This window comes from Gobius niger (genome assembly GCF_951799975.1).
Source record: "Gobius niger genome assembly, chromosome: 18".
NCBI lineage: Eukaryota > Metazoa > Chordata > Actinopteri > Gobiiformes > Gobiidae > Gobius > Gobius niger.
Genome location: NC_136869.1, coordinates 10,507,348 through 10,523,267, shown reverse-complemented (window position 1 = coordinate 10,523,267; position 15,920 = coordinate 10,507,348). Strand labels below are relative to the sequence as shown.

At 42.4% G+C, this 15,920-nt stretch overlaps 1 protein-coding gene across 1 annotated transcript; it reads right to left on the bottom strand.

The window, feature by feature from the left end:
- On the bottom strand, positions 1-4,764 carry pigm (phosphatidylinositol glycan anchor biosynthesis, class M). Its single transcript, XM_079575847.1, has 8 exons — positions 4,378-4,764; positions 3,406-3,573; positions 3,210-3,330; positions 2,846-3,095; positions 2,623-2,726; positions 2,290-2,444; positions 2,046-2,147; positions 1-1,050 (listed from the first exon to the last, which is right to left on the bottom strand). The coding sequence occupies exons 1-8, from the start codon at positions 4,552-4,554 to the stop codon at positions 886-888; spliced, it is 1,242 nt and encodes a 413-aa protein (XP_079431973.1). The 5' UTR covers positions 4,555-4,764; the 3' UTR covers positions 1-885.
- Between the last annotated feature and the right edge of the window lie 11,156 nt (positions 4,765-15,920).

Here is a 15,920-nt window from a genome sequence, read left to right as displayed (position 1 = left end):
ACTTCCTCCTGTTGCATCTCTACTCGAGTACTGTTCCTCTGATGCTCCATCTCTCTGACTTAAGTACAGTTTGGGCCACACTTCCCCTCTGGCTGCTCACTGGACCAGATTGAGAAACGCTGTGACAATTTGTACGTGAGCTTATGGGGCCGAAGAGGACAGTGAGATTAAAGAGCCACTGCCAGCTCTGTTTGTTTTGGTTGCGTTCATGCTCCACTTGAGTGATTAATCTGAGAGGAGGGTTACGCGAGGATATCGGCTCGGGACGTCCCAACCGCTGGTGGACGCCTCTACCTACTGGCCGTGCCCCATAACTGCACACTGGCCTGGTTTGAACCACGCTGAAATATACATGGACACGTGAGCGCGAGGAGTTACAGTAAGGACACCAAGCCTAAAACTACTGATGCTTTGTAAGATATAAAGAATTCATATGGCTAGAATGGCTCTGGGTAAAAAAAAATGGAGGATTTCTGACCAATTGACAGGCGATGATAGGATTTCTCCACAAAAATAGCTCTGGTTTGGTAGTTGAAAGAGCCAGAAAAATCCTGCCATCTATGTGACCTGCTATTTAGTTGTTAGTCAAAGTTATTTACTGAAATATTTATAGCAAGCAATTTGACTCAGCATGTGTAGGTTTCAAATAAAGCCAATAGTTCAATTCAATTTTGAATCTACTGTGACATACTTTTAGGCTGTGACCTCCTGATTGACTCGCTGGGACAAAAGATATTGGTTGTATAGCAGTTTCCCTGTTCATGCAAGTGAAGGCTGAACACACTTTAAACCTTTTTATTTTGAAGGTTAGTCCTGTAAAAAAAATACATTCATTTCAAAGGATATTTACAGCTTTGGTGGAAGAGGTGAAAATGTAGAAGATGGTCAGTCAGTTTTTAGTCTCGGTGGAGCCTGTGGTTTGTAATGTAAAATGATCTGAGTAAGGATGAAGCAGTTGATGACTAAGAAGAGCAGTCCAGCGAGCCAGATCCACAGGAAAGTGTTGTAACCCTCGAACTCAAGGAAGTAGGCCGGGGCCAACCACAAGCCCTGCGGACAGAAAGGAGGACATTAAAATGGAATATTAAATGGTACTTGGACTTTTTTTTTTTTTTAATCTACATTTTAGGCAACTTGGGATTGGTCCTTAACATTGTATATTTCCATTTTCCACCTTTTAGGGAGGTCCTTTTTCATGGGAATCCTGGCTCCAGAGAGGATTAGAGTACATGTTTCAACTTTAACTTAACCGAGCACATTTTCTCTAGTTTTACCTAAGTCTTAGAGTTTCTTGACCTAAGAGTTTACAGCCTATCGGCCAGGGTATTGCCTCATTTGAAAGGGCCTAGAAAACTCATCTAAACTTCTTTGTTTTTGTTGTCAAGTTTTAGTCATTTTTTTGTCGTTTTGATGCTTCCTTTGCTTTTTGTTACATCTTTATTGTGTTTTAGTCATGTTCTCATTGCTTTTTTGTAGCGTTTTGGCACTGGCAGCATTTCTTTTTTTAGCGTAATGTAACTGTGATGAAGCCCCAATATTGGGTTAGCTGAACTGGGGAAAAAGTGCTTGGTTAAGGCGGGGGTTAAGAGGTTAAAAAGTAGGGGAAACTGGAGCAATTTCAGGAAACCTATATTAGGACATGCCCACAGAAAGTCCTCACATGGGCCAGGAATTGAACTCGAGACATTTTTCTTGCTATGAGGTCACAGCACTAACTATTAAAGGGATATTTCAAGATTTTTGACATAGGCCCTTATTTCCTAGTTATCCAGAGTGTTGTTGATTTCTGGAGATTTTTTGTTTTTTAATTCATGCACTAAATCACTAAAACTCTTCGAATATAAGGACTGCATGAATTAAAATAGAAATCAACAACACTCTGGATAACTATTAAATTAGGGCCTATGTCAAAAATCCTGAAATATCCCTTTAATCCAACAATTCCAGCTTTCACACATGAATGAAATTCAGCTCATTCTTTCCAAACCATCTTTAAATAAATCCAATACTGATGTTAAGATAAAAAGCATATTATGTCCAGTTACCTGTCCAGCAAACCAGAGCAGCAGGAGTCCTAAGCCTTGTTTGACAGACAGACTGAGACGAGGAATGACCAGAGGAAGCAAACATAGGTACCACAGGAAATACTGCACAGAAAATACACAAAAGTGAGTGCTCATTGCCAACAAAATAGCAATTTCTGATGATATGAAAATCAGAGGTAAAACTAGAATATGCCACAGTGGGAAAAAAAATATCTAACAATATCCATTATGTGGATTGACTAACCTGTGAGGTGCAGACTTTGTTGAATGAAACAAATACAGCAGTGTTCAGGAAACAGCAGAAAGCCAAGTCTGGATAAAAGGTCCAGGATAAAATCAGCAAGAGCAGGAGCTGAGGGAGGAAAGCTGCAATACCAAGCCACTGGCTCCATCTAGTGTCTAAAGAGGGAACAGCCGATTAAAATGACATGAAGGGGTATGAGAAACAATATCCACAGTATAGGTTGTGGCATACTAATGAGATTAATGTAACGATTTATCTTATCTTAACATATTTTTCTGTGTTATTACAGGGTGCAAACAGTTCTTATTGTCTAAAAACAGTGAAGAACTCTACCTGCAGTGAGATAGATCATGTAGAAGTATGGAGAAAAGTTGTGCCTTATGTCCCTTCTCGTTAAGTGGTAAAGGTAAGTCTCATGAAGAAACTCCCAGCCATACCTGTAAACAAAAAGATGATTATGTAAATGTGTTCTTTTTTGTTGTTGTGGTTGATAAAGAGAACATAATACAACTCCACATAATAAAACCCTGGCAGAAACATGGCCATAATGACTTACATTTGATAGAACAGTGCAGTGAGGATGCAGAAAACTCCCCCTGAAACACTGGCAAAGATGAACAGTTCCTTGTTGATGAAGGATGTGATGAATCTGGATAAACTCCTCAATTTTGACGTGACTTTGTGCTCCTCTGCTGTTGCATCCCGCGTTCGTAGCGTTAAAACAATGGGCAAGGCGTAAGCGACTGGATAAATCTTCATATGCACGGAGAGGCCATAGAGGAGAGCTGCCCAGGTCAGACGTCGAGCTGAAAAAAAGAAGGATATTTGTGTCATTATAATTTCAGTGTATTGATTTTGGTTGGGCAATTGAAGAGCTTGGGTTTGACAAGCCTGTAGTTTATAGCTTGTACTCAAGATACCTTCCATGCAGAGTAATGTTCCCAGCACCAGAGCCGCCAGTATGGATTCTGCATTCCCTCGACTGGACACTCCCATGGGCAGAGGGTTCAGCAGCCACAGAGAACTGACACAACGTGCAGTCTGAACACAGAAAAACAAAAACAAACTATGACTTCAAAGTGACCGCAAATAATAAGAAAAGTGTGAGATACCCACTTCTGAGCTCAATCCACGCAAACAGAGGATCTTGTAGATGAGAAGTCCCGATAAGACGTCGCACACGATGAAGAGGATTTTGCCGAAAGCCATGAACAAATAGATGTTAGGAGTGAGCATCCAGGCGAGGAGAGGAGTGTAGCGATATGTCGATCTGTTGTAGGGAGACTGGCCCTGTAGGAAACATGCAATCGTGAGTCCAGAGGTAGATGAATACAGTTGTTAAGGTATTTGGTTTAAAGCAGTGTGATAAAGTTGAACGGTTGACCTTCATGGTTTTCCATACTGAGATATGTTCTTACCCGAGCTTAGACGAGTTGATGCGTACCTGTCTGGTCTTTGTGCGTGCCCGTGGAAGAGCGCGGTCGCCTCTAACCTCAACCCGTTTGGAGCTATAGGAATATACTGGGAGAGGCCAATGCTAAAAACATCTTTGGTCTTTTTGCGTGACTGAGGGCACACAGTTCTTCCATAATGTGATATGTTTTTACCTGAGCTTAGACGAGTTGATGCGTACGTGTCTGGTCTTTGTGCGTGCCTGTGGAGGAGCGTGGTAGCTTCCAACTCCACCCCCGTTGGAGCTATAGGAATAGATTGGGAGAGGCCAATGCTAACAACATCTTTGGACTGAGGGCACGGACAAAGACCAGACAGGTATGCATCAACTCGTCTAAGCTCAGGTAAGAACATATCTCATATGGAAAAACGGTGAACTATTCCTTTAAGTATCTACATTGGAAAGACATTCAGTGTTTATCCACTGTAGCAGCTCACTGTCCCTTTTTGACCATCTGTCCATCTGTCCCAAGCTGTGAGAGTCAAATACATAGACTGTGGATATTGCAGCTTTTGGTCGTCTTAATTTTTTGTAATTGACTATAAAAAAATAAAAAAAACTACAACAACACAACCAACAACAAACTGTACAACACTTTTAATTTGTAGATATGCTGACTATGTTGCTTGACAAACACTTGCCTCAGTGATGAACCTTGCAGCATCTGTGAACACGTGGTAGTCAATGTCAGTGTACTTCACCACCATCGTTTGGTCCTGGTAGTCTCCATAAACAACCAGGGCCAGCCTCACCGCGAAGGACACCGAGAAAAGGACGTGTTTTGCGGTCAGTTTAACGATCAGCCTCTCCATCTCAAACTCCCTCCAGTCCAGCCAGACAGGTTCAACCAGACAAATAGAAACTAAAACTTCACTTAAATAGCTGTAAAATAACTAAAACAGTTTCCCCTCCCCATTCCGGTTAACAGTGATGCATAATCGCCGCGTGTTGTCCATGCAGTAATATAAAAATGTACATTTATTTGACAGCGGAGAAGGCGTGAGCATACCCGGAAGTTTACGATGGCACGTTTCTTCTTCTACTTTTTTACCCCCGCCGCCACAATGACATATACACTATAGCGCCATCTATGTCTGAAACTGACGGCTGCAACAGGTAATCTGGAAAGACACACGCAGACTCATGTGGGAGAAAAGTCGCACCGTTGTGAGCAGTGTGGAGAGACATTTTTAAAAATCTATTATCTGTGACCAATGTGGAATAATATTTAAAACACAATTTAAACTGAAAATGCACAAGCACATTTACACTGGAGAGAAACCACACATTTGCAAATGGTGTTGAAAAAAATGTTCCCAAATTAATAATTTGAAAAGACATCTTTACCCCTGTGACTAGAGTGGGTCTGAATAAACAATAGGGAAGTTGCAAGGTTGTGAGCAGTGTGGAAAGACATTTTCGTGGTAGTAGACTGAAAATACACATGTTGTGACGCCTTTTTGCTCTGACCAGTGTGGGAAAACAATCACAACAGCCTTCAATCTGAAAATTCCTGCTGGAGTGAACAGTGTGGAAACATATTTTCCCGAGATGGATCATCTTAAGAAACACAGGCTGGCTCATACTGAAGAGAATTATGCCGCACAGTTTTTACTTGTTTGGGAAAACATTTACTACAGTTTTCAATATGAAAATGCACCAGTACATTTATGTTGGAGTGAAGCCACACAGTTGTGAGCGAAGTGGTATGGTATTTTTTCTGAAATTGTAGTCTGAAAAGACACATTCAAACCACCACCTCAGTCACAGTGGTTATGTAGCAATGCCTTGCCTTGAACGTAAGGCATAGCAATTTTATTTATACCGCACATTTTGTACACAAGGCAACTCAAAGCACCTGAAGTAACACCACTTAAGGACAGTGCATTGAGATCCATGTTGAGGCTGAAGGCAAGTGCTGGAGTGGCCTAAACTGAGAACACTTTGATGGAGTTATCAAATTATGCTTGTGTAGAAGATAGACTCACATCATGCTCAGCTCAGAAACTCAAGAGAATCATTCATTCAGAGAAGAAGAAACACACGACAAGAACAATTTCTAAATTAATTATTTATTCTTTGTTTTGTAAATGCCGAATTGTCCATCCTGGCCTATTGTACATGTTTTTAATGGTAGGGGACACCGGAGTACCCGGAGGAAACCTACGCAGACACGGGGAGAACATGCAAACTCCACACAGAAAGGCCCCATCCCTGGTGGTCGAACTCTGACTTTCTAGCTGTGAAGCACGAGCGCTAACCGCTGTGCTACCGTGCCTAAACTAGTACTAGAAAATAAATAAATAATAAAATAATAAAAATTTAATAAACTAGAAATCAGTAAACTAATAACAAAGCTGAGAGAAACTAAAGCAAAACAGTCTAAAATCCGAGAACACAGGTCTCCCCCAGAGTCAGTAAACTGAAAGTGAAGAAGGTTCCTCTGCGTAGACCAAACCAAACCAAATTAAAATTGTGGGAGCTTCGACACAAAAATGTGCCTGTAACCTATAGCTCAATGAACGCAAAATATCTTAGAGGAGGTCTGCGGATGTAAAGCGAGATGGTCTTCAGGACAGAAGAGGACAGGAGTGGAGAGAGAGGACAGATCAGAGTGAGAAATAGGAGAAGACAGGAAAGGAGAGAAGAGAGGACAGAAACAGGGGGGAAGAGAGGGAAATAAGAGAGACGGGGGAGAGAGAAAGAGAAATGGTGAATGGTCACATATATGTAGCGCTTTGTGTACTTGCTTTAGGCACTAAAAGCGTTTACATCAAGGATCCACTCACCCATTCACACCCATTCATACACCAGCACCAGATACTGGAGGCAAGGTGGGTGAAGTGTCTTGCCCAAGGACACAACGACAGTGTGCACCTACAGGAAGTTCCGCTCATGCGAAGACCCAGCGCCACTGTCACCCCAGGAAGAGAAAATAATGAAAGTAAAGAGAGGGGGAGAAAAAAGAGAAAGAGTAAGAAAAGAGAAGAGGGATCTGTCGTCCTCGGCTTCGATCTTCTTGTCGTTGTCTCTCTTAGTCCTGAAGTGCTTCCACTTCAGGAGTAAGAGAAACCTTCAGACAGAAGGTTTAGTTTACCTGCTTTACTAGTTTCGATCACTTCCTGTGATCTTCCTCAGAAGCCACCAGGTGACGCTTCTGAGGAAGATCACAGGAAGTGATCGAAACTAGTAAAGCAGGTAAACTAAACCTTCTGTCTTACTAAAAGAACAAAACTGTAATAGGCTTAACCTAAGAAGACAGTATGAACCTTCTACAAAAAATGTTTCCAGATATTGTATTTGCCCTGTGTGACCTGTTTTTATATTATTAACTAATAATGAAGTTGTTGCTGCTGAGAGAAACTAAACTAACATAGACTAAACTCCGAGAAGACAGGTCTCCCCCAAAGTCAGTAAACTGAAATTGAAGAAGGTTCCTTGATCTGCTTTGACAAACTAAATTAAAATAAAAGAGATTAACTAATTAACAAAGACCTATGGCGCTAAAACAAATGTAAACTTAAAATAATAAAAACTGATCTAGTCTTTCGAGGTGACGCTGGAGCTCTAATAATACGGCTTGTCCCATTTGGAGAAGAATCTCTTCAGTCCTGACTTTGGCCGGTTCTTGAAGGCATTGAGGCGGATGTTGAGATGTTTGATGGCTTTCTCCTGGAACTCCTCAGTCTTTGTTCCCACGGCGGCGAGCAGTGGCTCCTTAAAGGAGCCTCCGTACTCATACATCAGGTCCCGTGCGGCGGCTTTGCCCAGTTTATGAATGTCCTTCGATTTGATGTGGACTCCTTCAGGGATTACGAAGGTGTCCAGGGCGGCCTTCTCCAGCAAGTCCACCAGCATCTCGCGGTAGGGCCTCAGATGGTCTGCCTTATTTTTGAAGAGTTTCTTCATCATGATCCAGATCACGAAGCTCTCGGCTGTGCGCTCTGGGACAGTCTCAGGATTTTCGGTGGACTCTGGGACTGCAAGAAGTTGTTCTTCTTCTCTGGGACCATCTACAACTTTGGTCTCCACTGGACTTGCTGGTTCTGGATCTTGGTTCTGATCAAGGCTTTGGTGGTCCTCAGAGCAGATTTCTCCGGGGCATGTGTGCTCCTCAGGGCTTTGGTAAGAATCTTCAGAGATGTTCTCCGCTGAATCATATATGTGGGAAGCTTCAGGGATCTCTGAATCTACGTGCAGCCCCTCTGTTCTCTGATCTTCATTCTCATCTTTTAAAGTTTGAGCCCACAGCGGACTCTTTAATTCCAGGTTCAACATCTCCTCCAGAATCTGGTGTCCGCCAGAAATGGTGTCTTTGGGACATGGATTGTAGATTCCTGAAGTGACAAAGATGTTCTCCACTGATTGGTCTGGGAGGATGTCTCCAGCTTGGGTGATCTCTGTGACTTCCTCCAGACCTTCTTGCTCTGTGGGTTCTTCTGGGAGTTGTGTTTCCTCAAGGATCTTGAGGTCCTGTGGGATTAGGCTCTCCACAAGGTTCTCTGCGCTTTCAGAGTTTATGCTTTCGTCCAGAATTCCTCGTTGTTCTGGACTTAGTGTCTCGGATGGGCTTTGATGGCCCTCAGAGCTACTGCCTGCTGACGTCTCTGGGATTTCCTCCACACTCTCTCTTTCTGGGACCTCCATCAGCTGTTGGAAGGTGTTAAAATGACTGTCTAACCAGCGAAATTCAGACCAGAGCAGTGGACTTTGGGAGTTTGCTGCACATTCAGCGTCCGTCAAACTGTCTCCCAAAGTCTCCTCTGCTGTGAGGGCTTCCACCGTATCGTCTTCGGGTCCCACTGGAGTTTTGATCTCCGTTGGTTTCTCTGCAGTCTCATCTTCTAAAGTTTGAACCCACAGTGGACTCTTTAATGCCAGGTTCAACATCTCCTCCAGAATCTGGTGTCCGCCAGAAATGGTGTCTTTGGGACATGGATTGTAGATTCCTGAAGTGACAAAGATGTTCTCCACTGATTGGTCTGGGAGGATGTCTCCATCTTGAGTGATCTCTGTGACTTCCTCCAGACCTTCTTGCTCTGCGGGGTCTTCTGGGAGTTTTGTTTCCACAAGGATCTTGAGGTCCTGTGGGATTAGGCTCTCCACAAGGTTCTCTGTGCTTTCAGAGTTGATGCTTTCGTCCAGAATATCTCGTTGTTCTGGACTTAGTGTCTCTGATGGGCTTTGATGGCCCTCAGAGCTACTGCCTGCTGACGTCTCTGGGATTTCCTCCACACTCTCTCTTTCTGGGACCATCAGATGTTGGAAGGTGTCCTCTGCTGTGACGGCTTCCTCCGTATCGTCTCCGGGTCCCACTGGAGTTTTGATCTCCGTTGGTTTCTCTGCAGTCTCATCTTCTAAAGTTGGAGCCCACAGTGGACTCGCTAAAGCTATTTTCAGCATCTCTTGCAGAGTCTGGTCTCCGGGAGGGGTGGTGTCTTTGGGAAATGGGGGCTCTTCTGGGTTTTGAATTCCAAGTCCAGTATCTCCTGAAGTGCCAGTGATGTTGATGTTTTCTACGGATTGGTCTGGGAGAATCTCACCAACTTCAGTGATCTCTGCATCTTTTTTCAGACCGTCTTGCTCTATGGGGTCATCTGGGTGTTGGGTTTTCTCTATGATTGCCACAAGAGACTCTGCGCTTTCAGAGTTTGTTGCAGGGTCTGCTGTAGCTTCAAGCAGGTTGTTCTCCTCTCTGGAGTCGCGTTCAGTGGCCTCCTCCATTACAACAGCTTCTCCTGGAGGAGTGACCTGTTTCTGGAGACCGTTCTCAATAGGCTGCTCCTCCTTTGGGACGGTAAAGCCCATTTTGAAGAGCAGAGCTGTCGACGCTCTCCTCTTTGCCTCTTTCTTTGTGAAGGCGGATCCTGTTGCAGTGAAATGGTTCAGCGACACCTCGATGGTGAACACACATTTGCTGTTCACCATTTTGTCCTGAAGCGTGCGGTACACGGCGTACTTCTCCTGGCGAAGCATTTGCAGCTCTGACAGACGAGAGTTGGGGTCTTTTCCCAAACCAAAGTCTGGCCCGATGTCGACAGATGCCTTGTTCTTACTGGAAGCTGCTGGAGCAGCATTTTGGGACAGGATCTGCGGTGACACGTTCACAGGAGTTACAGTTGCATCCAGGAGGTCTTTTTCTGGGACAATGTAGCCCATTTTGTGCAGCAAAGCAGTGGATGCTTTTCTCTTCGCTTCTTTCTTGGTATAAGCCACACCCACGGCACAAAACTGGCCCACAGAGGCCTCGATAGAGTAAAGCCTGTATACTCCATCAATTTTGTGCGGGAGGTCGTGGTACCGAGTGTACGGCTGTTTGAGAGTCATCTGCAACTCGGACAGACGTGACGATGGATCTTTACCCAAACCAAAATCAGGGCGTGCCTGGGGCACAGTGTGAACCCTGCAGTTGGTGATTGGTGCAGGGTTTTCCATCTGCTGCGTGTTAAAGCTGCCTTTGTTCATGTTAGCGTTTGACAAAAGCAGAAAGAGCCAAGAACAAACAATGTCTTTAGCTCAGAGAGTTTTGATTAATTCTCGTGTCTCGTTGAAAGCAGGCGTTTCGTCAAGGTCCGGGTTCAAAGTGAAGGGTTTCTGCCTGAGTTCACCTAGCAAAGTGTGCTTAGCGGAATTCTGTGATGTCATCTGTGAGGTTCGGAATAATGACCTCGCCTTATCACCGTGGTAACATCCAGAATCCAGGAAGTCAGCTTTGAGAATAGATTCTGACGGCATCTCTGGAATCATCCATATATGGTCATGTTTGAAAACAGTTAAGGGGGAAAACAATTTGGAGAAAAATCTGGACTTTCTCTAATTATTCAAAAACTACTTTAACAAACGCTCAATTATGAATATAGTTTTCTACTAAATAAAAATACAAAGACATGGAGAGGAGTAAAGTGGTTCTACAGCCCATAAATACATAAATAACGGTGAATGCTAACTTGATGCTACATGTTAGCATCGGGCTAATGCTACCAGGTAGCTAGCGCGAGCTACAACTGACGTTTTTTCACTTCTACTAAACAATTTGCTGTGAGAAAATATCCAAATGGGCCCGTTTTACACTTGACTTTATTTATGTGTGATAAATAAGTCCATATTCCACCAGAAAATGGTTTCTCTAAAGATTCTATTTTCCCCCTCGGTGAAGCCACGCCCCCTTCTATGACGAGATGCCGTCTGTATCTATGAAATGTTAAGGACAATTTCCTGTTTGCTCTTAAAAGATGAACAAATAAAGGCTCTTTTAAAGATTTAAGTGGCGATACCCTAATTCTTGAGTTGCATATTTGGGGACTTTCTCGATTACGATGATGATGCAATATTTTTGCTAACCATCAGAAATCTGCAAACTTAGTAAACTTTGTAATTTACATCGCTTTGTCGCTAAAAAAGATAATCGTCTTGAAAAGATGACAAAAGGACAGCAACAAACACTTTCCACATTTCTTCCCCATTTCTTTCCCATTTCTTTCCCCTATTTTCCCCTATTATTTCCCCCCTTTTTTCCCAATTGTATCCCCATTATTATTATTTTTGTTCCCATTTTTCCACATCTTTTTCCACTTTTCCCACATTTCTTGACATTGGAAATAAACTCAATATTGTAAATTTGCGTATCTGAAAATGTACCTGTCTTCCCAATTCATTTGTATGGGGATGGAGCGTTAAATCTAAATCAGTTCCGCTCAGATGGCTAAAGGCATTTCTGTGATTTCTGTTCTCGTAACCACATTTGTCAGTGGAATAAATGGCACGTTTTAATCTGAGTCACTCGCGTCACATTTCACCAAACTCAACAATCAAAGAGTTCCTGGAAAACCCCACTGCGTCCCCTCGGACTGTTTACAACTCACTTCCCCCTCAGTAAGAAATATAAATATGAGCTACAAAGATAACGGTGTCGCTAACAGGGGGTCCGTGACTGGGGTGACCTCAAACCCGTGGTCATTCTGAGGTATTTAAATGAGCAAATTCAATTATTTGTTAGGGCTGATATGCTCTTGGTGGTTAAAAAGGCACTACAAATAAACCAATCTGCCTTAAACTGCACGAGAGAATAAGCAAAACTAAGTGGAAACAAGCCATTTCTCATCTGAAAGCTAAGAACCTCCAGAATTCAGTCACTGAGCTTTAACTACAGGAGTTCTATAGCACTCATTAGGACTTGATTAGGGATAGTTTTCTAAGCTTTCCCATACGATCCAGAACCAATGTTAATAAAAACACACACACGACTTATCACATCATGTAAATTGTTTTTGTGATTGTGATTTTTATTGACACCTGTTGTTGCAAATTTCGGGAGTGCAAGCAATGTATTCTTATAAACATGACTAATTAAAGGGAAATCACTACAATATATTAAAGAACATTCTAGTATGATGAAGTATATGTAAGTACAACAGTGGAACAATTAGGAATCTAGGAATGTAATGGGAAAAAACACCACTATATTGCATGCCATAACATGAATGTAATGTTGATGAGCATATTAAATAAATTATAATGATACATTCAACATTCAGTGGTTGTGTGCTTGACATGTTACCTCTGACATCTGTGTGGCTGTGTTGCCTCCAGCCCCAAGTCGCACCATGGCCAACGCTGAGTAGATGCTGAGAGCAGAAGACAGAAGAAGGCCGTCCCATTGTTGTCACTCAACGTTTTGAAAAGATCCAGGGCGAAACAGGTGCCTGCTGCAAAGAAAGCACATCAATGCATTAGGTTTGCATCTGATAATAAACAGTGCAGGCCAAAACTGCCCATTCTAAAAATCACATATGAAAAGAGAGCACATTATTATCTTTTACTTTGATTTTAGCCAGATTTTGTTATTTATAGTGTTAGTTACCATTAGGCGAACATGCTTGATCGAAGAGCCCTCCCAGAAAAGATCTACAACGACAAACTGACAGAGGTAACAGTCAATCACAAGCAGTGTCCAAAAGCCTTTACTTTACAGGGTACTTTCAGTCTGCGCCATCAGTTTTTATCATTGAAAACGCCACATCCTGAAATTGTAGACAGGAGGTTACTTGTCTTGACATTTTCCTTATTTTAATGCTTGCAGACGATGTTGTGGTAATTTGTTTAAGAGTTCTGTTCTTTTATTGTTTTGCATGATGGAAAAAAGGATGGATAAAACAAATAAAACATCAAGAAGAATCTAACTCATTCTTCAAAGCCCAGGAAATGCGTCAGTCTTCCAAACAAGGAAGTCAATTTACTATTGTAACTACTATTGTTATCTACATGTTCTTCCTGATAGTGACACCTGACCCTTTGAACACTGGCAGCAAGGTGGCATTACCAAGTTATAAGCCATTATAGTGTAAGAGTTACCATTAGGCTAACGCATGGTAGATCAAAGAGCACTTGAATGCTCACAAATAAAGATCTACAACGACAAACTGAGAAAGGTAATAGCCACTCACAAGCAGTGTCAAAAAAACATTACTTCACAGGGAACTTTAAGCCTGCGGTATCAGTTTTTATTACTGAAAACGTCACACACTGAAAAGGATTAATGTTTTTATCTTGTTATAAAATTGTAGACAGGAGGTTACTAGTCTTGACATTTTTCTTATTTTAATGCCTGCAGATGATGTGGTGGTAATCTGTTTAGAAGCGCGTTTTGAGAAACTTGGTAATACAGACTTGTAAAGACTCGCAATAGTAATAATAATCATTATCATCTACAACAACAAAATGAAAGAGGTAATAGCCACTCGCCTGCAGTGTCCAAAAACCATGATAGATCCATGCCAAAAACCGTTATTTCACAGGGAACTTTCAACCTTGCTCCAGTCAATATACAGTGGAGAATGGAACTCTTCAAGGCGGCGTAATGCTTTGCTTTGCTTTTTTTTATCATGATTAATGACGTGTTTGGTGCAGTGCCCGGGAGTGTGGGCAGGTCGTTGTTTGCAGACGATGGGGCATTGTGGAGCAGGGGAAGAAACATTGAGCATCTAGGGGTCAAGGTTCAGGGTGCTATTAATGGAGTGGTTGAGTGGGGTTTTGATTGGGGGTTCAGGTTCTCAGTGGAGAAGACTAAAGTAGTTTTCTTCACAAGGAAGAGAGTGAGGGAGGACCTAAAGCAGAGGATGTATGGAGAGGAAGTTGAGAGAGTAAGCTCATTTAAATTCTTGGGAGTTGTTTTTGATTCACGTTTAACTTGGAAGGCATATTGACAGGATTGAGGAAAAACGTAAAAAGGTTGTTAATGTGATGAGATGTTTGGCAGGGAGCGAATGGGGAGCTAGCTGCTCTGCTTTAAAACGGCTCGATCAGGCCTTAATAAAGTCAGTATTTGATTATGGGTGTGTGGCATATGGGTCAGCAGCTTCTTCTTCGCTAAAAAGATTGGATGTAATACAGGCCCGAGCATTGAGAGTGTGTTGTGGAGCTTTTAAAACATCACCAGTGAATGCATTACAGGTGGAAATGGGGGAAATGCCACTGGACTTGAGGAGGAAGCAAATCATGGTGAATTACTGGGTGCATTTGAAAAGTCATGGGGAGTGTCATCCCAACTTAGAGAGTGTTGGGAGTATGGTAGGCGCCAAAGAGATAATTGTGGGAGAATTGGGAACCAGTTGGCCCAGGAATATGGTGTCTATGATCTCCAGATTAGTGCAGCTTTAGTATTCCCTGAGGTACCGCCGTGGTTGCTAGTATGTCCGGGGGTAGACTGGTAACTGTTGGAATTAAAGAAAAAGGAGAAGGAAAAGTTGATCAAGTGGCAGCGTTTAAAAGCGCGTTTTGAGAAACTTGGTAATACAGACTTGTAAAGCGCAAGTAATAATAATCATTATTATCTACAACGACAAAATGAAAGAGGTAATAGCCACTCACCAGCAGTGTCCAAAAAACATAATAGATCCATGCCAAAAACCTCTATTTCACAGGGAACTTTCAGCCTGCGCCATCAGTTTGATTATTGAAAACGTCACGCCCGATAAAGTGCGGTGATTCTCACGTGATCATATGCGGAAGTGGGAGATTTGTTTACATTTTATTCAGATATTATACAAGAGATTTCTGATTACTGTTTTATCTTGTTATAACATTGTAGACAGGAGGTTACTGGTCTTGACATGTCTTGCTGCACAGTTGTGAGCAGTGTGGAGTGAAAACATCTGAAAAAAACATGCATGAATTTACACAGCATAGTGGCCTTTCCTCTGAGACCAGTGTGGAATAGCATTTAAAGCCTTAGTTAAACGGAAAATGCACAAGAACATTCACACTGAACAGAAACCGCACAGTTGTGAGCCGTGTGGAGAGAAAGTAATAATCTAAAAAGACATCTGCAGTTTCATCTTTTCCCACTGTGACCAGAACAGGAGGGAAGCTGCATAGTTGTGAGCAGTGTGGAAAGACATTTCAAAAGCCAGTCTGGCATTAGATTTGATCGTGGTAGTAGACTGAAAATACACATGCTGACTCCTTTGCAGTGACACTTTGTTCCTCTGACCAGTGTGGGAAAACAATCAACAGCCTTTAATCTGAAAATGCACCAACAAATTCATGCCGAAGTGAACTGTGTAGAAAAATATTTTCCCTAGATGGATCATGGCTGACTCGTACGGAAGAGGATTAAGCCGCACAGTTTTTACTTGCGTGGGAAAACATTTACTACAGTTTTCAAAATGAAAATGTGGTATGGTATTTTTCCCCAAAACTGCAGTCTGAAAAGACACATGCGGACTACCACCTTAGCCACTGTTGTTATGTAATGCATGTAAGTAGAAGTAACTTGAACCCTACCACCATCTGCTGAAGGCAGATGCTGGAGTGGTCTAAACTGTACACTTCGATGGAGCTATCAAATTGTGCTTGTGCAAAAGATTCACACCATGCTCAGCTCAGAAACTATAGGGTCTCATAGTGATCAATGTAAGTTTCTCTGCAAAAAAACAAACAAAAAACATGTATCTCTAAGGTTTATAGTTTAGACCATTATGCTCTAACTAGAGTTTGATGACAGGCAAGAATGGGTTCCCTTCAGGGGCGGGGCATTGTACTGTGTTCTTGCAGATGACCAAGACATCAAGGAGAACGTGGGAGAGAAACCTAACATAACCTTGGTTTTATACATCCCCCACTCATCACTGTGTGCTATTTTAGCCTATTGTACATACAGAGATAGACATAGGAAAATACA

Excerpts from the sequence above, each read along its gene's own strand:
- pigm (XM_079575847.1), bottom strand. The coding sequence starts at position 4,554 with ATGGAGAGGCTGATCGTTAAACTGACCGCAAAACACGTCCTTTTCTCG. Across the intron at positions 3,574-4,377 it reads GGTTCATCACTGAGGCAAGT|TCTCCCTACAACAGATCGAC; the intron begins GTTTGTCAAGCA and ends CTACAGGGCCAG. Across the intron at positions 3,331-3,405 it reads TGCGTGGATTGAGCTCAGAA|ACTGCACGTTGTGTCAGTTC; the intron begins GTGGGTATCTCA and ends TTCTGTGTTCAG.